Below are 23,911 nucleotides of genomic sequence, written 5' to 3' on the forward strand. Positions count from 1 at the left end.
ACAAGGGAAAGGACGATACATTATTCCACTTTTTATTACTTCAAACACCTTTACAACAGGTTCCATCTACTTCAACTTGGTGCAGGTACCCTGCGTCGAGGAGACCCCCAAAGGAATGTCATTCCGAAAGGCTCGAGAAGGCTTCTAGAGGTGAGGAAGCAAACCAAATCTGAAGTGCCTTCGACTACAAGCGGCAGGGTTGACAAACCCTGCCCCTAGTTGAAACCGTTTGAGCTGCAGAATCTTTTCAAATTCTCGACCAAATCAAAGAGCAATTTGCGCCGTTGTGATTAATGTGATTGTTTAGCAAACCTCTTTCTTACTGTAATTAGTTGTTGTTAGTAGAAACGAATCATGAGGCCCTCATCTTATACGTAAAATTTGGTTGGTATTGGAAAATGTTTTCCATCGAACTTGGAATTTCAAGTAGCCATATCTAACTGATTCCAAACTGAAAGGGGATACAAAAAAATCACGCATGTTTCTTAAAGCGATTCGTCCGGAATCAAATGAGATTTTATCAACTAAGCCGTCCTCAAATGCATACGCCAAACCTCGCATGCGTGTTATTTCGCCGTTGTTCTTTCACACCAACCACATGGCCGATCCCATCGATAATCTAAGACAAGATCTAAGATCAGCAGTGTGCAAGGAACTGAAAGTTGTCTCTCATGCATCAAAAGACAGCTCTAATTTATTTACGTTTCGATTAAAGTGGAGAAAAAAATGGAAAACAATAATGTTTCAAATTGTTGCGGATTAAAAGTTCTAAACGGACTCAAAATAGTGTGTAAGTGGATGTTTTTGTTTAGGAAACGAATAGTAATCTGATTGATTAAAGCAATAAAACAAACGTGTACGTAGATCCACAGCGAACAGGTAATCTAAACGAGAACAAATTATCTTCGAAAAGTTTTGTAGGATAACATACAAATATTTAGCAATTTAGTGATGGCAGTGCCACCACAAAATTGCTGCAGTAACCTCACAAGCATGGGTCATGCAATATGAGAAGACATTTCCGTGATTGTGTCCAGATTGCGGGGTTACTGTACTTACGAATATTTTGATATTTTGGATGTTATATTTGCTTCACATTTTCACGTTCTTGTCGGATGTCTATTCTATGTTGTATAACAAACTACAAATTATTGTATAACAATGTTAATATTAAGTATTTATTATTAAAAGTTGTGATCGTTCTGGTAATGAAAGAGTATTTAATATTGAAAGAAACATTCCTTTGAACCTTAAAATTGGAAAGTAGAAAACCATAGATTATTTTTTGCACTTGTAAGGACAAGCTTCTCAGTGTTCACAAAAATACATTAGTATTGGTGCAATTAGAGTCGTGGGAAGTTATCAAGCTTCGTTGACGGCCGCTTGACAACCGCGTAGAGCTATTGAGCTACTATGAACTCGTCTACCTTGGATCCTTGCTAACGGTTGATAATAATATTAGTCGTGAAATACGGAGGCGCATCACCTGTACAAGTCGGGCATACAACGGGATCCAGAAGAAACTGCGGTCAAAAAATATTCATCACCACACCAGATGTGTCATATCAAATCTGATAAGACCGGTAGTCCTCTATGGACATGAAACATGGATAATGCTCGAGGAGGACTTGCAAGCACTCAGATTATTCGAGAGACGGGTGCTTAGGTGCATCTTTGGCGATGTACAAGAAAAGGGTGTGTGGCGGCGAAGAATGGACCACGAGCTCGCCCAGCTCTACGCCGAACCCAGTACCCAGAAGGTAGCTAAAGCCGGAAGGGTACGATGGGCAGGACATGTTGCATGAATGCCGGACAACAACCCTGCAAAGATGGTGTTCGCTTACGTGGAGCACAGCGAGCGAGGTGGGCAGACCAGGTGCAAAACGACTTGGCGAGCTTGTGTCGCAGTCGAGGATGCGGCCTCGAACCGTGTATTGTGGCGTCAAATAGTTGATTCAGTGTTATCTATTTACATGTAAACTAAATAAATGAAATGAAAGTCAGTTGATTGAACGGCAGCAACCTGAGCGTACTCGTGTGAAACTGGAGCTGCAACGTCGTCATTTGGATGAGCAGCAGAAGCTCATCGATAAGACTTTAGGCGGAGAAGTGGAGAACCTTCGCGGCAGTGGTTCTGCTGACGCAGCGATCAAGCGACTCGTCCTACATCAAACAAGCGACTCGTAACACTGGTCGCTCTCGGTGCTCCCTTAACGGTGTGTGATCGTCAATCGAGGACATAATTCAGCACTCCCACTGCAGCTGCACCAATAATGGTTTCAATCCCCCTCACGTCGATCGAAGCGAAAACGGTGAAGTACCTGAGAGTGAAGAAGGACCCTCATGCTGCCGTTGAATAGTGCGAGAAACGCGCCAACCCAATTGTAGTGATATGCAGAAGTAAAATAATAAACACGTGATTGTAAAATGCGAACAATTAATATTTTGTAATAAAAACTGCAAATGAAATTGTTAACGAAATATCGAGTAATTATTCAAGAGTGCCCATTGCTATTTGGAAACGCAAGATGAAGAACGAGACGTCAGCAGGGTTGCCAAAAATACAGATTATTCTGTATTTCTACAGATTTTTTACTAGTTTTCGACTATAGAATCTGTAATAAGCCATTTTACGAGACAGATTAGATCAGCTGATCGAAATTTTGAGTGGACGGCTCGGTCTTTGTTTTGGTAAATTTGCATGTAAACCATCATCAATTCGTCATCATCATCATCATTTCATTCCATTTTCGCAAATGTTCCTTGTAAAATGTAAATATTAGTATTTGGTCTCCTGTCATTTGAGCTTTCTATAAAATGGCTTATACAGATATACAGATTTTTTCAATCACGGTCTGTATGTACAGATATTTTAAATTTGTGTTCACGAGATACGTATTATATCCAAAATATGTTTTAAATGTTTCATAAGCTTCTTATGCGCGATTTTTTTGACGTAGGATTACGTCTTTCCGGAACATAGGGGGGTCATTCTGCAGTTTGAAATCTGAGACCGTCACGAAAAGTGGTCAGGAAGTATGGGCTAATAACTCAGCCGTCTTTCAAACGATTTTAAAGATTTTGGTGTTAATCGATCGACGAACTCTTTAAGATTTTGCTCAACTATCGAAAAATGCATTCAAGGTGCTAAACTATTGAAAAATTGAATTTTACCAGGCACTGAAAAATCGGTAAACCAACCAATCGCGTATGTGCATCGCAAGCACAGACATCAAAATCGTGCAACTTACGGGCTCGACTCCAATCCTCAGTTCAATTAAATTTTCTCGAAGAGCGGGCACAACGATGACGCCCGTAGCAGCAGTCTCAGCAGAAAGCGGAACATCGAGAGGCCATCGCCAAAAACAACAATCTTCGGACTATCGTTTAGTTACTGTTAGTGGCGCATTGTGGAAAGAAAATCGGTTCTTCTCTGGACCAAAATTTTATGAGAAGAAAGAGTTTATTACAAAAATGGCATCGATTACGGTCCCCGGATACCAGTGGCACCACTGAAAATGTTTTCTTAATAGTGGCTATTTAGCAGAAAAGTGAAAATTTTACGCAAGGTACGGACTATCGTTTGTTTGCTATAGACCTATGAAGAAGTTTATCAAATTCACTCACCCGATGGATTTTGATATTTGAGCGAGTCGTCCACTCGAACAAAAGTCCATTTTGCGTTCATCATGCGACCCGCTCAAACGTCATAATTTCTTGAGGTAGTTCATTTTGCGTTAGTCTATGAATGATTAGAAAGGCACATTGTGGAAATCGAATCTTGTCAAATCTACCATTGTACACAAGAGAAGGTAGAGCCGAAATATTTTCTTTAAATTGCACATCATAACCGCTTGGTGACGGTAGAAAGTTGGAATCTGTTGGAATAGATAGCAGTAAAAGTGCGGGAAGTAAACAATGATGACGTCTCTCATCATTGAGTTGCGTTAGCAGTCAAATGTTTTGTTAGCAGTCAAATGCAAATCATAATCACTTGGTGATGGGCAAAATTCTTTGTCTGTAGCAGCCCATGCGCTCCTGGCATGGAGACGTTGCAAAACAATGTATTAGAATAGATGATGTCTATCGTGTTCCAGCGGCAAGCAATAAACTTGCTGACAGTGGCATCAGTAGTGGAAATTCATTTCAAATATTTGATTTCCGGCGTGCATGGTACTAAAATTCCTCTCCTCTTTGAGTGGGACTGTGGCCCTGAAAAGGGCCGTTTTAAGTAAAGCTACTTCCTAGTTAATTCACTAGGAGCTGACTTACTTGGTGACGACTTTGAAACCCTCCCAAATGGTGGGCTTGGCCAGCTCGACACGCACGAAGATGTCGTTTACGAGGCTGTTTATAATGCTCACCGCCTTTGATGAGACGCCCTTGATGATGTTTCTCTGAGCCTTGCTGCCGCCACTCGTAGCAATGATCGTTGCTGCCACCGCCCGGAGCAACCGTCATTGCTGTTGCCTTCTCCGCAGCCTTTCCACAGCCGGTGATGTCTGGTTGGCGCTGCGATGCAATTGTCCTGTCGATTTTCCGAGAAAACCAGACTTCGGCTGGTCAGAATACGCTTGCATGGAGTCCGAGGCCCCGCCCCTTTGGAAGCCGTATCATTGGCATCGGCTTGCTTGCTTCGCCTTTCTTTTGTTCGATGCCAGTGCTTTCGTACATAACCAGGGACTCTTCTTCTTCTTCTTTTCCTTCTTCAATGTGCAAATTATTATCGCTTGGCGTCGGCAGCAGCGCAAGCGCTCTTCGGAGGGGGAGGCTGCTAAAATTGATTCGCATGGATGGTGTCTATCGCGTTTTAGCGGTAACTTATCGAGTGGCTGACATTGGACAGTAACAATGAAATGAAATTTTCTCAAGATTCTGTTTTGGTTTTGTCGCTGCTTGTGATTGGGAAGGTGCATTACTGAAAACAAATGGGTTCTTTTCAGAATCATAATTTCACACGAGAGAAGATTGAGCCGAGACAAATATTTTTCAAAGTCCAAATCATAAGCTATGTTGCTGCTTGTGATTGGATAGGCGTATTGTGGAAAACAAATTGGCTCTTATCATAACCATCATATTACATGGGAGAAGTTTGAGCTGACACTGAGATAGTGTGTTTCGTATAAACATATCCTAAACACATGCTACTTGAATTTTATACTGTTATGCTATTGTTGTTTATAGTACGCTTGGCCATAATTTTTTATTTAATCTTTTATGTTTTTACATGTCTTATTGTACTTGGTACAGTCATTTTAAATGCGAATGCATCTGTCAATTATGTATATCTGTCTGTCAATAAGGATTAATGTTCCCGTGTTACAATTTCTTTGAGTAGAATTCAACTTAATCTGTGCTGATACAGTTGTTAGCTCTGATCATGAAGATTCCGACGCCGGTGAAAATGTTGTGATGCAGTCCACAAGAGCAGATGTCGATGATGAGCGTGGTTACGTTGAAGAAAGCGTGTCTGCTGTTGTAGCATACCAGCTTAACTCAATATTCAAAATTGTCTTCGATTAATAAATTTCAAATGCATTAATGTCAATAGTGCAAGAAACATAAAACGTTGAACGGCGTCTCACATTCCAAGTTATTAACTTTCCCACAGTCAAAAATCTTGCATCACGAAAATGCAATTATTACCATAGCAACAAGTATTAACATGTGAAACCACTTCAAATAACTTTATGTCATCCTTTTCACATTATAACCGAGACCACAAAACCGAGACGATGACCCATGTCATCGCACCTAGAAACAAAACCATATGTTCATTACGATACAATCGATTAGGACGCGTAATTCGATCTCCTTACTTACGATGCAGTGCATCGTACCCACGACTGCAGTGCATCGTACCCGCGACACATGTGTTCATACGATGTCTCCTTTCTCACTCATATACCTAACTCCAAGCTCCTCCCGATGTATATTTTGTGTAACGAAACTTCTTGTAACGAAAATCAAAATTGAATAAACAGTCCATCTTTAACCTCCAGACTAATCGTACACATTTCTGAAGATAAGGTCCATACATAGTAAACTGTCGCTGATGATGACGAACATATTTTCTTCACTTTTAACACAAGACAAACCCAATTTCGATCGGGTTGATCGGGAGTTCCAGAAACGATTCGTGGAAAACGAATTCGGTTGCGCATGTGATGTGTGTGCTAGAATCTGGTTCAGAAATGATTTGAAACCAATCTCCGATTCAAATGCTGACGTGCTACTTACGACAAATTATTTCGAAACGGTGGAAGGATTTTCGGCGTGTGCTACGTGTCGAACAAGCCTGAACCGCGATCAATTCCCACAATCAAATGGCTTTACATATCCCAAGTTTCCGTCCAATTTACCTCCGCTGGACTCACTCATCACAAGACTGGTGTCTCCCAGGATTAATTTCATGCAGTTTTGTCGTTGTGCGGCATACTGCAGGTTTGTGGAAAAGTTATTTTACTTAAAAAAATTATTACATCAAATAAATAAATGATTTTCCTAATCTATTTTCATAAACAGCAGGTAGTTTGGCAATTATCGGCCAAATTATCAACATACCAGTCGACGTGGCCCAGATGGTAGGCGAACTTCCCCGCCAACTGGATGACGACTATGCTATCAACGTGTGCATCAAGAAACACTTCATACACAAATCAAGCTACTTGTCCGGCTACATGAAGAAAGGTACCGCAAAAGCATGGCTGAACTATCTGGTTACTACAGCGCTCTACAGGCGGAATGGAATTGTTTTCAATGAAGAAAACTTGGCTGCGATCGGACATTAAGAGCAGACGGATATTTCGGAGGACCGTAGGGCAATAGGGCAGTATTCCTTAATGTCGTCGACGAGATGAACGAGGTAGAAATGATGATTGGACAACAACATATGTACACTCATGTGGAATGAAGACAAGTGTCTGGAACTTGCACCGGCACAATATCAGAAACGCTTTCCATTATCTATGATAGCAATGGGTTTTCGCTATAAAAGTGAAGAGATGCATCATCTGCGAATGAAAAACAACACGGTATGTCGGGTGACTGTAAATTATGTTTTTGCTAGATAAGCCGATATTTTTTTCGCAATGTCCTAAACTTCAATATACAAAAAATGTACTACACATCGCTTTGCTATTGGAACTATTCTCAAAGTGCATGAAGCTAGAGGGGGGGGGGGGGGATCAGATACAGCATCAATTTTACGTTATATTATTTGTGAATAACTCTTGGGGGTTAAATTTAAAATATTTTTACCCAGCTGGTGACTTTCAGTTACATTTTTGTGATGGTTGTGATTTTTTTTCCAAAGGCTAGTATCACAAGCGCCGTCATACTAAATTTAATATGATTTTTTTCTACTGATAGATACATGTTGAAAAAATGGCGGCAATAACAATTGATACAGATTTTTGGACGATATTGATACAGATTTTTGGAGAAAGAAATACAGATGAAAAGATTTTTTTGGTCAAAAATACAGATTTTCATTTGGCAACCCTGGACGTCAGCCGAGTAAAAAGGAATGATGAAAACCCGAACGATTTCTATAAATACATGCTCCACGCATCACTAGCGCAACATGTTCATTAGGGACATACTGTCGGATGTGTACACTACGAAAGGGCCATCATTCCACCCAAGTAACAATTTCCATGCTTCTTGGATTTATCTAATTCTTATTGCGGACTTATGACAGCAATCACGAAGCTGACTGCTCAGTTTTATTGGCGCTCTTATTGCTATCAATAAACCTCCCATAAATCTGCTGAAAAATGCTTCAAACGTCAAATGCCTATTGACCATATGAACAGATCTATGGTAGTGATGAAGAGCGTAATAAATCCAATTTTCAACGCTCGAATAAAGCTACAATTTTTGGTCATAATGTGGTCAAATGAATTACCCGCATAAGAATGTTTGTATTGCGAAGAGTTTATGACGGTGTTTTATAAAAGCAAATTTTTCTGACCAAATTCCATGATGGCCATATTGAAAACGGAAAAGCATTTCACAGTCAGTGAAATATATCACTGAAATGCATGATTTAACGAAATTTTCACCGCTTATCATACATTTTCCGATAAATAATTTTATTAATTAATAGTTTGGACAAAAATACTAATCGATTTAGTGGACATCCTAGATGTTGTGGTAATCAATATTTTCGATATATTTCTCTGAACTACGTTATATGGCTGGCGCGTGGTGTTCAACCTTATTTTTTCACAACAATTGACCATAAAATCGGAAGCGCACTTCTTTTCAATGGTACAGAATCGAAAAAACATCCTGAAATAAAATATTATTTTGTTGTCATCATCATAATTTTCATCAACAATCCATTTTGTTATTATTTTCCTGCAAAGATTTGTTTCTCTTTTTTTAATGCAACATTTTGACAGCTGCCGCAGCCAAATTCCCTTTTTTGCGGGTGCTTTAAAAAGGGTTTCTAAATGCTCTTATAATAGGTTTATAGTGGTTATCTGGAGAGGGCCACTTGGCAACATCTTACTCTTATAGTGGTCATCAGAAGGTTGCCGTGTATTACTCGGTTTTATTGTTAGATCTTATAAATTGATCTTGAAAACCATTATTAGAGCGGAATAAAACTTAAAATGTTACTTGGGCAGTTCGAGACAGCAGCACGTACGGACGTGTTTTTGCTACGTTTTCGCTTCGTTGCTTTGGCGTTATTTTCTCCCGGACCCGTCATGGGAGACTCGGTGGCCAATTCGGTCGCGAGAAAAGTGCCTAAGCGCACTGCTCTTGGAGGTGCGGGTAACCCCTCCAAACAGATTTTGCAGAGCAATCGTGTTCTCGCCGTTGCCGCTTGATGACGCTGGCAATCCACCGAAAAAGAGGAAGAAACAGCAATCGCAGCTACCACAGGTGCAACGGACCACAGGTGACCGGAAGGAGGTGGTTGTAAAGAGCGATCCGCCGGATTTGCGCCCGAAAATTCGCCAGTTAATCACTAAAGGGCTGAAATGTACATTTCGGCTCTGCAGCGAGGGCGCGAAAGTGATTCCGGTCAACAAGAACCACCATAAATCCGTCGTGGAGTTCCTCGAGGTCCACAAGTATGAGTACTACACTCATGACCACCCCGGCACGAAGCCGCTCAAGGCATTGCTGCGAGGACTCCACGACATGAAGGAGGAAGAGCTCCAAGCAGAGCTTAAAAGTTGTGGACTAAAGCCAGTAGCCGTGCACAAGATCGCTCGTCACGACAAGGTGAGAAGATATCGCGACCAGCTTTACCTGATCCATTTGGAGCACGGCTCCACTACCTAGAAGGACCTGAAGCTGGTAGGCGTTGTAAATTACACCGTCGTTGACTGGGAGCGATATCGACCATTTTACCGCGACGTCACGCAGTGCACCAGTAGCTTCAATTTCGGGCACGGCCGCATGAAGCCGCGCTGCAACAAGACTGACGAGTACGATAAAATGGAGGTGGCCGATCCCAAGTGCGCCAACTGTGGCGACAAACATCGGGTCAGAACAAAGGGCTGCCCAAAGCGAGCTGAGTTCCTGGAAATCCGGAAGAAGGCTTCCACCCTTCCGAAGAAGAACCGTGTTCCTGTAATCAACGAGGTGAACTTTCCAGCCATCCTTGCTCCCCTTTGTGTGGTTCCAATACTCCCAACGTTACAGCCGCACAAGCGACTGGCAGCGGCAGCTGCGTCGGTTCAAGCTTTAGCATCGTCGGCACCATCCACCAGTGAATGGCCACCTCGTGGGTTCCGTCGGCAGTCGGAGAACGAAGCCGTCCCACCGGAATAATCTGCTCGGCTCTACATTCCGGAGCAACTGATGCCGATCTTCGCGCAGCTCGCCACTCGGCTGCAAACCCCGCTTCGACCAGGTCTTCGCTCTTGGCATGTTCATCATAGAACATGGCTGCTAAGGTGAGCATGGTCAATTGAAACGCTTGCTCGCTAAAAAGCAAAACAATTGAGCTGAAGGATTTCCTTGAGGAGAAGACAATCAAAACGGAACCATTTGTAGCAACGACATGGAGGAAGGTCACTATACGATCCTGAGCTCGGATTCCCCCCTTTCGGCAGAGTCGGCCCGGCGCCCATTCCACAATCGACCTATACATCACAAACATGAACGACCACATCTCCCAGCCGGTCGTCTACCAGGAGCTCAGCTCGGATTACTACCCGGTGGCGGCGGAAGTGGGCTCCTCGGTCGATCGGTATCAGCAGAGACAGCGACATCCGACCACACCGGAGGAAATCGACGACCAGCTCCACTCCATCCAAGAGGCGATCTCCCAGGCCCTTGAACAACATATGCCAACTTCTAAACTGGTAAGCAACACCCTAAACATTGATTTACTCACCAAAGATTTGATCCGTCTGCGAAATGTCACTCGCAGGCAGTACCAACGTACTGGGCTGCCTGCGCTTAAGGTCACTCCTGACAGAATCCAAGTTTCAAAGTGCTCGCGTTTTCGGGGGCATACCTCTCGATACGGAAGCAACGCGAAATTGTCATTTTTATGTTATCACGCATGCTGCGACGCAGCAAAGCTGAATCAACAAAAATGACAGTTGTCCGCCGCCTCCATATCGAGTGGTGTGCCCCCGAAAACGCGAGCACTTTGAAACTTGGAATCTGACAAGAGTGACCTTAAGGCCCGGTGCAATCGCATGACCAAAATTATCCAGGCCAGAATGGTGGACCTCAGAAATAATGATTTTTCCAATAAGATTCGCGCTCTCCCAGACTGTACGAAGCCGTTCTGGAAGCTAACAGAAATTCTAAAATCTAAGCCTCGACCCATTCCACCTTTGATTCCATTAGACAGCAATGGCTCTAAGGATCACTTGATAACTCCTGCAGATCTTCTTCTTCTTATTGGCATTACATCCCCACACTGGGGGACAGAGCCGCCTCGCAGCTTAGTGTTCATTAAGCACTTCCACAGTTATTAACTGCGAGGTTTCTAAGCCAAGTTACCATTTTTGCATTCGTATATCATGAGGCTAACACGATGATACCATTGACGAATACATAGACCTAAATGTCCGGTACAAAGCCATTGAAAATTGGGGCACCATTTCTTCTTCTTTATTTTGGAAAAAATACCCCTCGTGGGTGACGCATTACACAAATATTGTGCAAGCGAATTGACTTACCCCTCCCGACGTTTTGACAGTTTTGTTATTTTGTTTTATCTTTTCGCGTTTGTTTTGCTCATTTTGTTTTTCGGTTATAAAACAACTGGATTTATGGTCACTGTCACCAATCCAAAAGTGGAATTATCACAACAGAAGCTTTTCGGACGCAGCGATCAAAATGATGATTCTCCAGGACCGCCAACTGGCGATGATCTCTGCAGCCGCAAAGAACGAATCAGAATTTAAAGAGGAGCCTACGTATCGCAATAATAGGTAAATTAAACTGAGATCCAACCGACCACTCAAAGTAACATATTCTTTATTACCACAACAGAACTAGCAGCAGTCGTGAACCGATAAGTACTTCTCGGACCACAGCAATTCCGGTAACACCCCCAACAGCAACGAACATTTTACAACCTATCATATCCAAGAATATCATTTTGGACTAATCTGGCATTAATTTCGGTTGATTGGTGAGTGTTTTTTCCCAGTAGACTTTTTGTTAATATTTTAACGTATGACATTTTATCAATGATAGGCGCGACAAAGAAGACGGTCCAGTTTACATGATGGATGATGTATTGGCGGAACCAAAACCAGAGCCTATGCAGCTAGTATCGTTAAGTTAATTATGGATTTGCTAGCATTTGTTATACTGCACACCGAGCATCAACGAGAAATAAATCATTGCCATCTTGACCCGTAAATAAAGGTCAATGAAAATTAGGTTATGCGTCTGCCCCACATCATCTCTCGGCTTTCACTCGCAAAAGTACGATGTTCCTGGAGCACATAGATTATTCGTGATTGAATCCTGATCAGCGTATTCCTCAAAGTTTATATGCAGCGGTAATTCGTCGACACTTTTAGTTCTTTGTTCCTAAGTACGATCGATGAGTCAACGAAATTTCAGCTGCGCATCTGTCGCCGCGTTTAAATACGTTGACGCCAGTGAATATAATAAAATAATAATCGATTGTTTGATATTAACCATCAAACCAACTCAATTAAACAGAGACTAACTTGAAAGCATTACTACTTGATACTATGTATGTACTGAAAGAAAAAAAAAACTTGCAGAAGTAAAGTTTTCATATTAATAAACTGAACAATCCTTTTCTACTGAAAAATCAATAACTCATTGTCTTTTTTGTACTCACGATTCTTCTAGTTTTGCCAACGAGCTTTTCTTATGTTATTCTCAATCCTCCGTTTGGGTTTAATTCGCGGAATCGGGGAATGATTCTTTTATGATGGGAATTCAAAGAGCGGTTTGACGCACGACTACAAAGCAAGACCATCAGACTGATTAGAGGTGGGTGTAGTAACTGGGTTAACTTCCCGCTCAGACTAGAAAATTAGCCTCATGATATATTTTACTTCTTCTCCATATGCAAACTAAAACTGCCTGCTTTTTTACTTAGTATTCTGTTAGCATTTCCTCAGTTAATAATTGAAAGCTTTCTATGTTATCTATTGCATGAGTATGTATCTTGTTTGTCAGGTACAATGGATACACCATGCTTAGGGAACCAAAAATGTTTCCGACCCGAAAATATACTAGGCTGAACTAAGAATCGAACTCGCCATTTTCTAATGAATGAAAACTAAGTTACGAGGTGTCAGTGTCCCAATCAATCAATCTTAATTAACCAATAAATCTCAATCAATCAACAAATCTCAATTAATCAATCAATCATTCTCAGTTCATCAATCAATATCAATCAATCAATCGCAATTAATCAATCAATAAATCAATTAACCAATCTCAATCAATCATTCCCAGTCAATCAATCATTCTTTATCAATCAATCAATCTCAATTAATCAATCAGTCATTTTTTTTTAATCTTTATTAAAGTGTTTTTTAATCTACAGATTAAGTTCAACACCGACAATCAGTCATTCTCAGTCAAGCAATCAATATCAATCAATGTTAATTAATTAATAAATGTCAATTAACCAATCAAATCAATCAAATAATCAATCAATCACTATCAAACAATCTCAATTAATCAATCAACCATCTCAATCAATGTTAATTAATTAATAAATGTCAATTAACCAATCAATATCGATCAATCAATCAACAAATCTCAATTAATCACTCTCAGTTAATCAATCGCAATCAATCAATAAATCTATATCAATCAATCTCAATCAAGCAATATCTAATCAATCAATTAATCGCAATCAAACAGTTAATCCATTAATATTTCTCAGTCAATCTCAGTCAATAAATCATTTTGTTGTTAACGTTCGTTTTAGTTCTTTCATTGGAAAGGAAACAGTTTTGATTTATTTTTTTTTTTAATTAAATTTACAATTAGATTTAAAAATTTATTCAATGCTGGTTTCGTAATTTACTATATTTAGAACTGTTTGGCTATTCATTCTCCAACCTATTGTGACTTTGAGTAAATCAGTTTCACCTCATATTTTCGTTATCGCTGGCAGCGTTTGAATCACATCAAAATTGATTCCCTAATACAACTAGTTACTTCGAGAATCTTAATTGTTGGAGTTATGCTCCGTCGAGTTGAAGACGAAGAAGCAATGGCAACAGCGTCAGCTATTTCTATCATTAAGCTAAGGTTCTAAGTTGAAAAAGAACAATTTCGAAAACAAATTACCTAAAAAAAATATTTGGTTGAATAAAAACCTAAATAAAACCAAATAATAATTTACTTTAAGTGATTTAAAATAAAAGTTTATTACTCAATAAAACCAAATCAATTTAATCTGAATTACAATCAAATGAATATCATGATTTCTAACTATGTAACAAAATGTTGCGAAAAAATAGATTAGGTATTATTTTTATTATACTGTAAATGATTACCTAAAAGAATGGATAATGCTATTCTTGGCTCTTGTACACATGCATATGGACAGCTTTGACGAGAGCTTGTTTGTTCTGTTGGAGACAGTCGCAGTCGCACCCGGTTTAATCTCCGTTACTGAGATCATCAGCATGCTGGAGTGATGCATCTCGCTCTGTTGATTATGTACCATACCGGGCAAATATATAAACAAATCAATATTTCGCAAAAAAAAACGAAACAAATAAGCCTATAGTGCACATTATTATCATTTTTTTTATATTCATCAACAGCTGGCAGCTTTTTGGCATGCCTTCTTAATTTAATTCTACTATATAAATATATTTACAATATACAGTCTTTATCAACCTATTCGTTGTTGGATGTTGGGCAATTAGCGAAACTGATTACCGAAATATTAAAATTACGCGATCGACGAAACCGGAACTGGCTGGATGATCAGTAGCAGCTTCGGGTCAGTAAGCGTTAACCGCAGCAGGTACCGGGTCACCTGCTAGGCTGCTCCGCAGTAGCCGTGTAGAGATTTGACGGTATATAATCCCGAAACTTGTGAGAGCAGTAAGGATGCTGGAAGTACTGTGAAAGCCCCGTTCCGTCACCACAGGTGCAAAGATCTAAAAATATATTCTATATCAAAATAAAAACTAAAACATGTTACGGATGAATAGCTTACCGTTGAATCAAGATCATCGGTGTGGAAGCTTCTTTGGCATCGCATAGTAGCAAAGAAAATCAGCCCTCGGTACGAAAACGAATAGCCTCGGAAATAGCAGCCTTTGCTTTCAATTTTTAGTCCGAATCACGCAAATGTCCACGTTCCCCAAGCGATTTATCGATAGCTCCGCTGTGGATTGTTCCTCCAATGGCCTGCTAACCTTCTCTAACCTGCTTCTGGGGATGCTCCAGACCCGTCAAATCCAGTATTATTGTTGGTTTCCTTCGTGGTATCTTACAGCTGCTGATCAATATGGCGAAACGAACGGTTTTCCGCAGCATGCTTAATGTTCTGAAAATATAGCAAATTAATAGTAAAGGTAATAAAATTCCATTGAACTAAATAAATTACCAGTTGAATAAAAATATTTGGTCAGGATGTCACAGCAGCAGGATCGAAAAACAGCGATAGCCTTCGCTACGAGCAGGAATCGTAGCACCGGAACTGGCAGCAAAGGGTGGGATAATATGCAGCACCGCAATACATGAAGTTTAACAACAGGAGGCAAAGGGTGGATCTGAAATTAAAAAGTTGAAAATATTATAAAGAATTGGATTAGAATTTTTCAATCATTTACCTTACTCAAAAAACGAGTCCTGTTATGTTTTGCTATAACGAACTTATTGATTCTGATGGGTTCGATTAAGTTCCATTTTTACTAATAATGTTTACATATGTTTACTAATAATATAAGTAAATATTACCAATATTATCAGTAAATTTCACCTATAATATAGGTAATGTATACATTACCTATATATGGGTGAATTAAGTACCCATAAATAGGTTAACCGATCTAAGGCCGGTCGCAATGCTGTTGGGTTTTGTATGGCGTGTTTGGAAATCAAATTAGAACTGAAACTAGCAGATCGCAACGCAGAGTTGCAGTTTTATTTTTCGAGCACTTTTTGAAACTGATTTGCAACTTCTCGACTGGTTTGTTGCAAATAAAACCTGATTTGAAACTTGAATGAAACTGAGTTTCAAATTTATTTAATTGTGTTTGTTTGTTTGAGATGATGGACAAACTCATTGTTGTTCGTATGCGAGGTAAAAACTACCGCGAAAAATGTTAGTTTGTTTTATTTTTGTTTTATGAAAAAATAAAACCAAGTTGCATTTCGTTTACAACTCTGCGTTGCGGGCACCAAGTTGTAGTTCTATTTTGACAGTTATAAATTTCATAACATCAAGCAGTACCAAACTGAAACTGCAACTGCAGGGCATAAATCTCGCTTAACTTTTCAAAAGGACCTGAGTAACATTTTATTCATGAATTAATTTGAGTGCTGCAATCGAAAGCTTTCATATTGGTCTGTTCCTTGTAATATTCAAATTAATTCACGAAAAATGTTACTTAGGTTTTTTTGAAAAGTTAAGCTATGAATGTATCATCGTGTTAGTTTTATTATATACGAATGCAAAAATAATAACCCGGCTTACAAACCTTTCAAGTAACAGCTGTGGAAGTGATTAATGAACACTAAGCTGCGAGGCGACAATGTCCCAGTGGATTATATGATGTCAATAAGACTTTGATTATGTATTGTATATACTTCAGCCTGAATCGAAACAGACATAAATGGCTCAACTGAACGGAAGATAATATCCAATTCTAAACTAAAACTTCGTGATAATTATGTTCAGTTATTATGCTATTACGAAAATGTTTCAGGTTTATGAAAAGGCATCTAATTAAAAGTACCTATTTCAATTTTTATCAATGTTTGAAAAGGACTCACCTCCAGCGCATAATCCAGCAGCAAAATCAACGAATTAGCACAATAAATGGGGAAATTTATCACCCTCGACTGCTGCAGATTGGTCGATCAATCTTCGGCGTTTATCGTTTTGCGTCAGTATTACTAGCCTTAATTAGTTGATGCTTAGTGACCATGATAATACGATTTGCAACCAGCGCATTCTTGGAAAGCCAGAAGTTGACGATGTGAATCCGCTAGGGGATCTAAATTCCGGAACAACTCCAACTGGGGCGCCTCACTGCAACACGCAAGAATTTGAAAGCATTCCCGAACAAAGAACCGCACGGCTATTTAAGTTCGTGGATGGAAGGTCATCGACATGTCGGTTCAGGGAGTCATTGCACTGAGGATGCACAAAGATCTTCGGAGTACGGCTGTTATTGCACAGTGAATGAAGCAAAGCGTATGCATGCCAGAGGTGGTCTTCCTGAGCGGTGGTCGGATTCTTGCTAGTTGGATTCTTGCCTGTGGAAATGCAAAAAGCAAAACAAACAATTAGAGGAATACAGATTTTTGAAAAAAAAAAAAATATTTGCTTTACAGTCCGATACGCATCATATATCCATGGCTCAATTGAACAGAAACTAACCCTAAACCTAGAACCTGTGCTAGAACTGTAACAATTATATTCTATTTTTATGTCTGTTTAATTGTTGTTTACAAATTATATTGAAACTGAATATTTTATCAGCTTTATAGAGAACAACCAATTCTACGTCTCCCACTTGATACAACAAAATCCAATCGTCATTCATTAATGCTAATATTACTTGCCCTTCATCCAGCAGCGCAATCCAGGCACGATGATTGAGTAAATTCATCACGGCTGCTGATGTCCGATTCCCGCAACAGTTCAATAATCCAACAAACCTCAATCAGAAATTCCATATTGATAGCCGAACCGGAATACTCCTCGCCATCGTTTCTATCAGGACTCACTTTTCAGAAACTTTACGAAGGATATTGAGTTTCACATTTCCATGGTCGGATTCTGATCTAACGGAATAAATACCATCAATTCTTGAAAATACCGGGCAATACCGGGTACCTTCTCGATTATTCTAACCGCCACAGTGATTGTGGCCTGTTTTCTTCCTTCGGAGTTTTTCCCGTTCGACACTCTTCTGTTCACCAATTTCTAAATAAAGCTTCGTCCCCACGCGATCGTCGATACTCCCGTCAAACCCACGGAATATACGAACTTCTTTTTGCGAGAAATTTCGTAGTTCAACACAATAACTGAATGTTTCTAACGCGAAAATTCGTCAACAAAACAAACATCAAACATAAACAAATGAGCATAACTGACAACTGTTGTCAAACTGACGTGATTCGAATTGAGGGGCTTCTCAATGGTCGAGTGATTGTAATAATTGTAATTCGTCACTCCCCAGGGGTATATAGTGGTGCCCGGAAAAATGGCCACCATTCCGTCTATGTATTCGTCAATGATGATACCATTGACGAATACATAGACGGAGTGGTGGCCATTTTTTCGGGCAACACTATATACCCCTGGGGAGTGACGGATTACAATTATTACAATCACTCGACCATTGAGAAGCCCCTCAATTCAAATCACGTCAGTTTGACAACAGTTGTCATTTCCATTTTTGTTTACCTCCTGTTTCTGATTCAAAAATCAATTCGGCATCAACATTTCAAAAGGGCGGAACTGACAATTGTAAACAAATCTAGTTTTCATTGTAATTAGATATAAAACATCAAAATTAATAATCTAAATCAATATGTTTCGTAAAAATATCTATAATACTATATCCGCACTACGATTGATTGAATAACATGTTATTCGCGCTTTGGTCGAAGGTCGAAGGCCATGCGCATGTTTCTTGGAATTCAAGTGGAATGTCATTACGTGTCTTGTAATGATGCATGCCAGCGGAAAAAAGTATTGAAAAAAGATTTAGTTTTAAAACAGTTTTAGAAAAAGTTTTGCCAACTTTCAGCAAAGGATTTCTTGAATCCTCATATTTGTTACATACGTCGTTATGAAAAATTATGCTTGAATTGGATTTTACGGAACGTCATTCTTGATTTGTTGTTTAGCTTTCGGGTTTTTCTCAACAGCCGTTGCTAATGAAAATTTGTGGAAAGTGCAGTAAACCACAGAAAAATTAAAATACGGAGCAGAACTGGCCCCGAACATTAGTGAAGACAAAGTGAAAAACTAGGAAAACAACATATGGGTACGAGTATACCGAGGAGTATACTGTGCCTGAATCAGACCGTGAGTTTTGGACATTTCCAGGCCGAGAAAAATGTTGCGCAGCAAGAACCATCCGAAGGCGATGTTTCGCGAGATTTTCAGTACGAATTCGATGGTACCCAGGAAGTGATGATGATTGTAGACATGCCCCAAAAGTACCGGATGCGATGCGATCATGGGAGAAATAAACGGTTACTGTTTAGTACATTCATGTAAGTTGTTATAAACTGTGTTAGTTGCTACAGTAAGTGCCCGAACACAATGTGAACGGCAATCCGGCAGAACGGAACTGCGGCAGAGCGGAATTGTACTAAAAATGCCGTTGCCGTTATGCCGTTGCCGTTCTGCCGCAAATCAACCCACAATGTGAACGCTTCAAAGCTCATTTTGTTGATCTTGATTTTGACGTTTCGTTGCTGTTTACTACCTACTTCTTCCATTTGAAATATTCATTTTGAGAAAACTCCTGGAGTATATTAAGTTTAATTATTATTATTAAGTTCTATTATTTATTATATTGAGTGTTAAAGAATAACCATGGATAAAATTGGCAACATAATTAAAATTGTTGAAGTTGTGAGAGAGTTGCAGGAGCTGCAGAATATGGTTAATTCAGCTGAACAAAATCGTCGTTGGTGGGTGAGGCCCTCTAACCAACATCGGGATACTGAAGGTACTAATAAACCGTAGAATTTCAATGAAGATTTTTATGTATAGAAAAGAAATTTCTTTCCAGGCTACTATGAAACCAATTTTCAGTTGATGAGAGACAAAGCTCCGGAATCTTTCTCCCGATTCGTACGAATGTCCCCAGCAGTTTTGATATACTTTGTAGTATTGTGAAGCCACGACTGGAAAAATGTTCAATCCGAAAACCGATAAGTCCTGAAGGCCGGTTATTCTTGACATTAATGTAGGTGTTTTCTCTTATAAAATACAGTTTTTGTGAAGTTTTAAACTACTGTAACTACAGTGTATCAATTCATTTTAGGTATTTGGCGCATGGATCAGATTATTTTTATTTGTCCCGCTTGTTCCGGATGGGCGTTTCGACTGTTCGCCAGATCGTCCAAGAAGTCACTGAAGTAATATGGGAAAACATGGCGGAAACATATTTGCCCATATTGACGGAGGCTTCTTGGAAAAACTGCAGCGAAGGCTTCTACGAGCGTTGGGATTTCCCGAATTGTTGTGGAGCGGTCGATGGGAAGCATATAGCTATCCAATGTCCACCGAATGCGGGATCATTGTTCTACAACTATAAAAGCAGCACTCAATCGTGCTAATGGCGATCTGCGATGCGCAATACAATTTCTTAGCTGTTGACATTGGCGCATATGGCGGCAATTCCGATGGAAGTGTGTTTGCTTCGAGCGAATTTGGCAAGTTACTTCTATCCGGAACGTTGGGATTACCTCCGCCATCAAAGTTGCCGCACAGTACGATTGAATGCCCACATTTTATAGTTGGCGATGCAGCTTTTCCGCTGAAACCAAGTCTGATGCGGCCCTTCCCAGGCAAAAATTTGACAGAAGTGCAGAGAAATTTTAATAAAAGGCAATCCGCTGCACGCCGGCCCATCGAAAACACGTTCGGGATAATGGTGGCGAGATGGAGAATACTCAAATCTCCTTTGTGTATGTTTCCCGAATCCGCCGAAAAACTAGTTAAAGCAATAGTAGTATTACATAACTTTGTGAAGATCCATAATGAGCATCAATATGCTACACCTGAATTCGTGGATAGATTCGACGAATCAGGTAATTTGATTCCCGGAGAATGGCGTACACAAGCTCAGCCGTTACCGAGTGTTACTAGTGATGTAGTTACGCGAGGGCATAATGCACCACGTAATGCATATCACGTGCGTAATGATTTGGCACAGTATGTGCTAGAGCATCCAGCTAAGAGAAAGTATAATGTTTAATCCTACATTTGTATAATGTTTAATCCTTCATTTCAATATTTCAAAAATAGTTGTTAGGTTTAAAATTCGAATAAATGTAATATAAAAATTCGAAAACAAATATTTCTTTTAAATACTGGGGTAATTTTATTCAATCTGTTAGAAAGACATTCAATACAGCTGTTATTATGTAGCCTTGCGAGGAAAAGCGTAGGAGTTCCAATCCGGAGGCGGTGATTTCGATTCTCGGTCCGGTCTAGGATGTTTTCGGGTTGGAGACATTCTCGACTCCCTGGGCATAGTGTATCCATTGTACTTGTACACACAAGATACACACTCATGCAATTGCGGGCATAGAAAAGCTTTCAATTAATAAATGAGAAAATTCTAATAGATTACCAAGTGGAAAAGCAGGCCAAGTTCCAGTTGGAACGTAGAGCCATTGACGAAGAAGAAGTTTAAGTTTGGATTTCTTCAGAAATTTCTTCAGGCGTTTCGCTAAGAATTCGTTCGAGAGTACCTCCAGGAATTCCTTTCGGAAAAGATCCTATATAGTTGCTCAATGTTACTAATGTAACTCCAGATGGAATTCCTGGAAAAACTGATGGGATTAATTTCCGGAACATTTTATGAAAAAAAAAAGGCCCGAAGGAATTCTGAAGGATTTCTTGAAGGAACACTAGAAGAAATCCATGGGGGAACTCCAGGAGAAGTTCTTGAAGGAGCTTCAGGTAGATTTCTTGGAGGAATTCCTGGAGAAACTTCAGGAATTTCCGAAGGAACTCTGATGGGATGAATTTACGGAATAATTCAAAGAGGTTTACTGTTAGATATTCAGTATGAATTCTTAGAGGAACTTCAGGAGATATTCTTAGGAATCACCAAGGTTTCAAAATAATAGGTATAATTATTCTGTTTTTTTTAAATAATTTTATTGGTTATATGAACATCTCTTATTACTTAACCTTTCTCTCTAATTGGGTACTACAAACTTCAGCAGCAATTTCTGGATAAACACCAGGAGGAATTCCTGGAGTAACTTTAGAGAAATTATTGAAGGAACTCCAGGAGGTTTTCTTGAAGGAATTCCAGGAGGAATTTCAAGAGGAATTTCGAAAGAACTCCGGGAATCCAGGAATTTCAGTAGGAGCTCTAGCTGAAACTCCAGGATGAATTCATAACGGAATTCCTGGAGGAATTCTTGACAAATCTCCTGAGAAACTACAAGAGGAATTCTTGTATGAATTCTAGGAGGAACTCTAGCAAAAACTTCAAAAACTTCAGAAAGAATTGCAGTTGCCGTTGTGCCATTGTCCTGGAAAAACTCCACAAGAACTCTCGAAGGGATTTCTGGAGGAGCTCTGATGAAATGAATTTCCGTAAAAACTTCAGGAGAAAAGTTCTGGAGGATCTTTGGAAGGATTAACTGGTAGATCTTCAGTATGAGTTCCTCCAGGAATTCCTCCGGAAGTTCCTCCAGGATTTATCCAGGATGTTCCACCAGGGTTTATCCAGGATGTTCCACCAAGAATTCCTGGAATTCTGAGTGGCCAATTCCAGTTTACAGAGAATACCCGGAGAATCTTCCGGAGGAATTCTTGGAGGAACTTCCAGATGAACTCCTGGAGGAGCTTCCGAAGGAATTCCTGAACAAACTTCCAGATGAAATCTGGGAGGAGTTTCTGGAGGAACTTCCCAGAGGTACATACGGAGGAATATCTGGAGGAATGCCCAAAGGAATTTCTTGACAATCTTTTAAAAAACTCGTGGAGGAACTTCTGGAAGAATTCCTGGAGGAACTTTTGAAGGAATTTTGGCGCCTGAAAATGCGTGACGCCACCACGCCACCACCGCTGGATGAAAATATCTGTTACGCCACCGCCGGTAAAATTTCAATTAGCACACAGGTCTACCTGGAAGTTCCCGGAGAGTGGTCAATTCGATCTAAAATCGCCTAATTGTACTCCAGTGTACTTGTTTTGCAAAATCATGAAGTTTGACATGTCGCAAGATGGGTTTCAAGATTGAACGGATATTGTCCACTTCCCCAATGGAACCACGCCATGGACGTACCCGGAGAGTGGTCAATTCGATCTAAAATTGCCTAAATGTACTCCAGTGTACTTGTTTTGCAAAATCATGAAGTTTGATATGTCGCAAGGTGGGTTCCAAGATTGAACGAAAATTGGCCACTTCCCCAAGCGAACCAGGCCCTGGAAGTACCCGGAGGGTGGCCAATTCCATCGAAAATTGCCGAAATGTACTCCAGTGTACTTGTTTTGCAAAATCATGAAGTTTGACATGTCGCAAGGTGGGTTCCAAGATTGAACGAAAATTGGCCACTTCCCCAAGGGAACCAGGCCCTGGAAGTACCCGGAGGGTGGCCAATTCCATCGAAAATCGCCGAAATGTACTCCAGTGTACTTGTTTTGCAAAATCATGAAGTTTGACATGTCGCAAGGTGGGTTCCAAGATTGAACGAAAATTGGCCACTTCCCCAAGGGAACCAGGCCCTGGAAGTACCCGGAGGGTGGCCAATTCCATCGAAAATTGCCGAAATGTACTCCAGTGTACTTGTTTTGCAAAATCATGAAGTTTGACATGTCGCAAGGTGGGTTCCAAGATTGAACGAAAATTGGCCACTTCCCCAAGGGAACCAGGCCCTGGAAGTACCCGGAGGGTGGCCAATTCGATTGAAAATCGCCGAAATGTACTCCAGTGTACTTGTTTTGCAAAATCATGAAGTTGGACATGTCTCACGATGGATTTCGAAGCCGATCTGCAAGTGACCATTTTTTCCGGGAGGGAGGTAACCCCAGTACTCCCCGGAATATATCCGAAACCATGGTCATTGCTCAAAAATTGCAATTCCTAAAACTATAGGAATTTTGTGATCGATTCCAGAAGATTGCATGAAAATTCGTTGGTTTGGCACGTTATCTGTTCCTATGGCAAGAGTAATTGGCTGAGCTGCGTGGTTTTGAATTTTGAGTTTTGACGTAAAATGGGGGTTGGGGACGTACGTGTTAAGCGGAAATTCTTTCAAATTTCTTTCTTTCAAAAAAATAGTTTATAATTAGCTTTTTACACAAAAAAACATTCATAGAAAAACCAAAAATTATATTCATTAAAAAAACAAGAATAAACTTATCAAACAAATATCCTGATAAGTATAATAATGAGAAGAAGTATGTATACAGAATGTTTTACAAAAAAATTCCTAGCATAATTACCGACCACCCTTTTACTATTTCAATGGCTGGAACTTCTTTGCAACTAAGTACTCTATTAGCATTTTCTCAGCTATTATTTAA

General features: G+C 40.0%; 2 protein-coding genes and 2 long non-coding RNA genes across 7 annotated transcripts in view; 3 read left to right on the top strand and 1 right to left on the bottom strand.

Moving 5' to 3' along the window:
* LOC134205790 (uncharacterized) overlaps window positions 1-1,214 on the top strand; it is a 105,783-nt gene extending 104,569 nt beyond the window's left edge. The window contains exon 6 of the mRNA XM_062681383.1: window positions 60-1,214. Within this exon, the coding sequence (XP_062537367.1) occupies window positions 60-148 (89 nt within the window). The 3' untranslated portion in view covers window positions 149-1,214. The remainder of the gene's footprint in view (window positions 1-59) is intronic.
* A 9,918-nt stretch (window positions 1,215-11,132) lies between these two features.
* On the top strand, window positions 11,133-12,257 carry LOC134211192 (uncharacterized). The gene is made up of 3 exons (XR_009978965.1): window positions 11,133-11,414; window positions 11,476-11,617; window positions 11,683-12,257. It is a non-coding gene; the product is annotated as an uncharacterized LOC134211192 (long non-coding RNA).
* Window positions 12,258-13,519: 1,262 nt separating this feature from the next.
* LOC134211199 (uncharacterized) lies at window positions 13,520-17,648 on the bottom strand. Of its 4 annotated transcripts, none has more exons than XR_009978979.1 (6): window positions 17,513-17,643; window positions 17,335-17,455; window positions 16,444-16,929; window positions 15,053-15,218; window positions 14,660-14,992; window positions 13,520-14,600 (listed from the first exon to the last, which is right to left on the bottom strand). It is a non-coding gene; the product is annotated as an uncharacterized LOC134211199 (long non-coding RNA). The 4 variants fall into 4 exon arrangements; XR_009978981.1 differs by having other exon boundaries at window positions 17,335-17,460; window positions 17,513-17,634; XR_009978968.1 differs by having other exon boundaries at window positions 17,335-17,648.
* A 2,143-nt stretch (window positions 17,649-19,791) lies between these two features.
* Window positions 19,792-20,618, top strand: LOC134207013 (uncharacterized). The gene is given in 2 exon segments (XM_062682754.1): window positions 19,792-19,951; window positions 19,954-20,618. Coding segments are annotated over 2 exon segments (825 nt in total).
* Window positions 20,619-23,911: the final 3,293 nt, after the last annotated feature.

This window comes from Armigeres subalbatus, chromosome 1 (genome assembly GCF_024139115.2).
Source record: "Armigeres subalbatus isolate Guangzhou_Male chromosome 1, GZ_Asu_2, whole genome shotgun sequence".
In the NCBI taxonomy this organism is placed as follows: Eukaryota; Metazoa; Arthropoda; class Insecta; order Diptera; family Culicidae; genus Armigeres; species Armigeres subalbatus.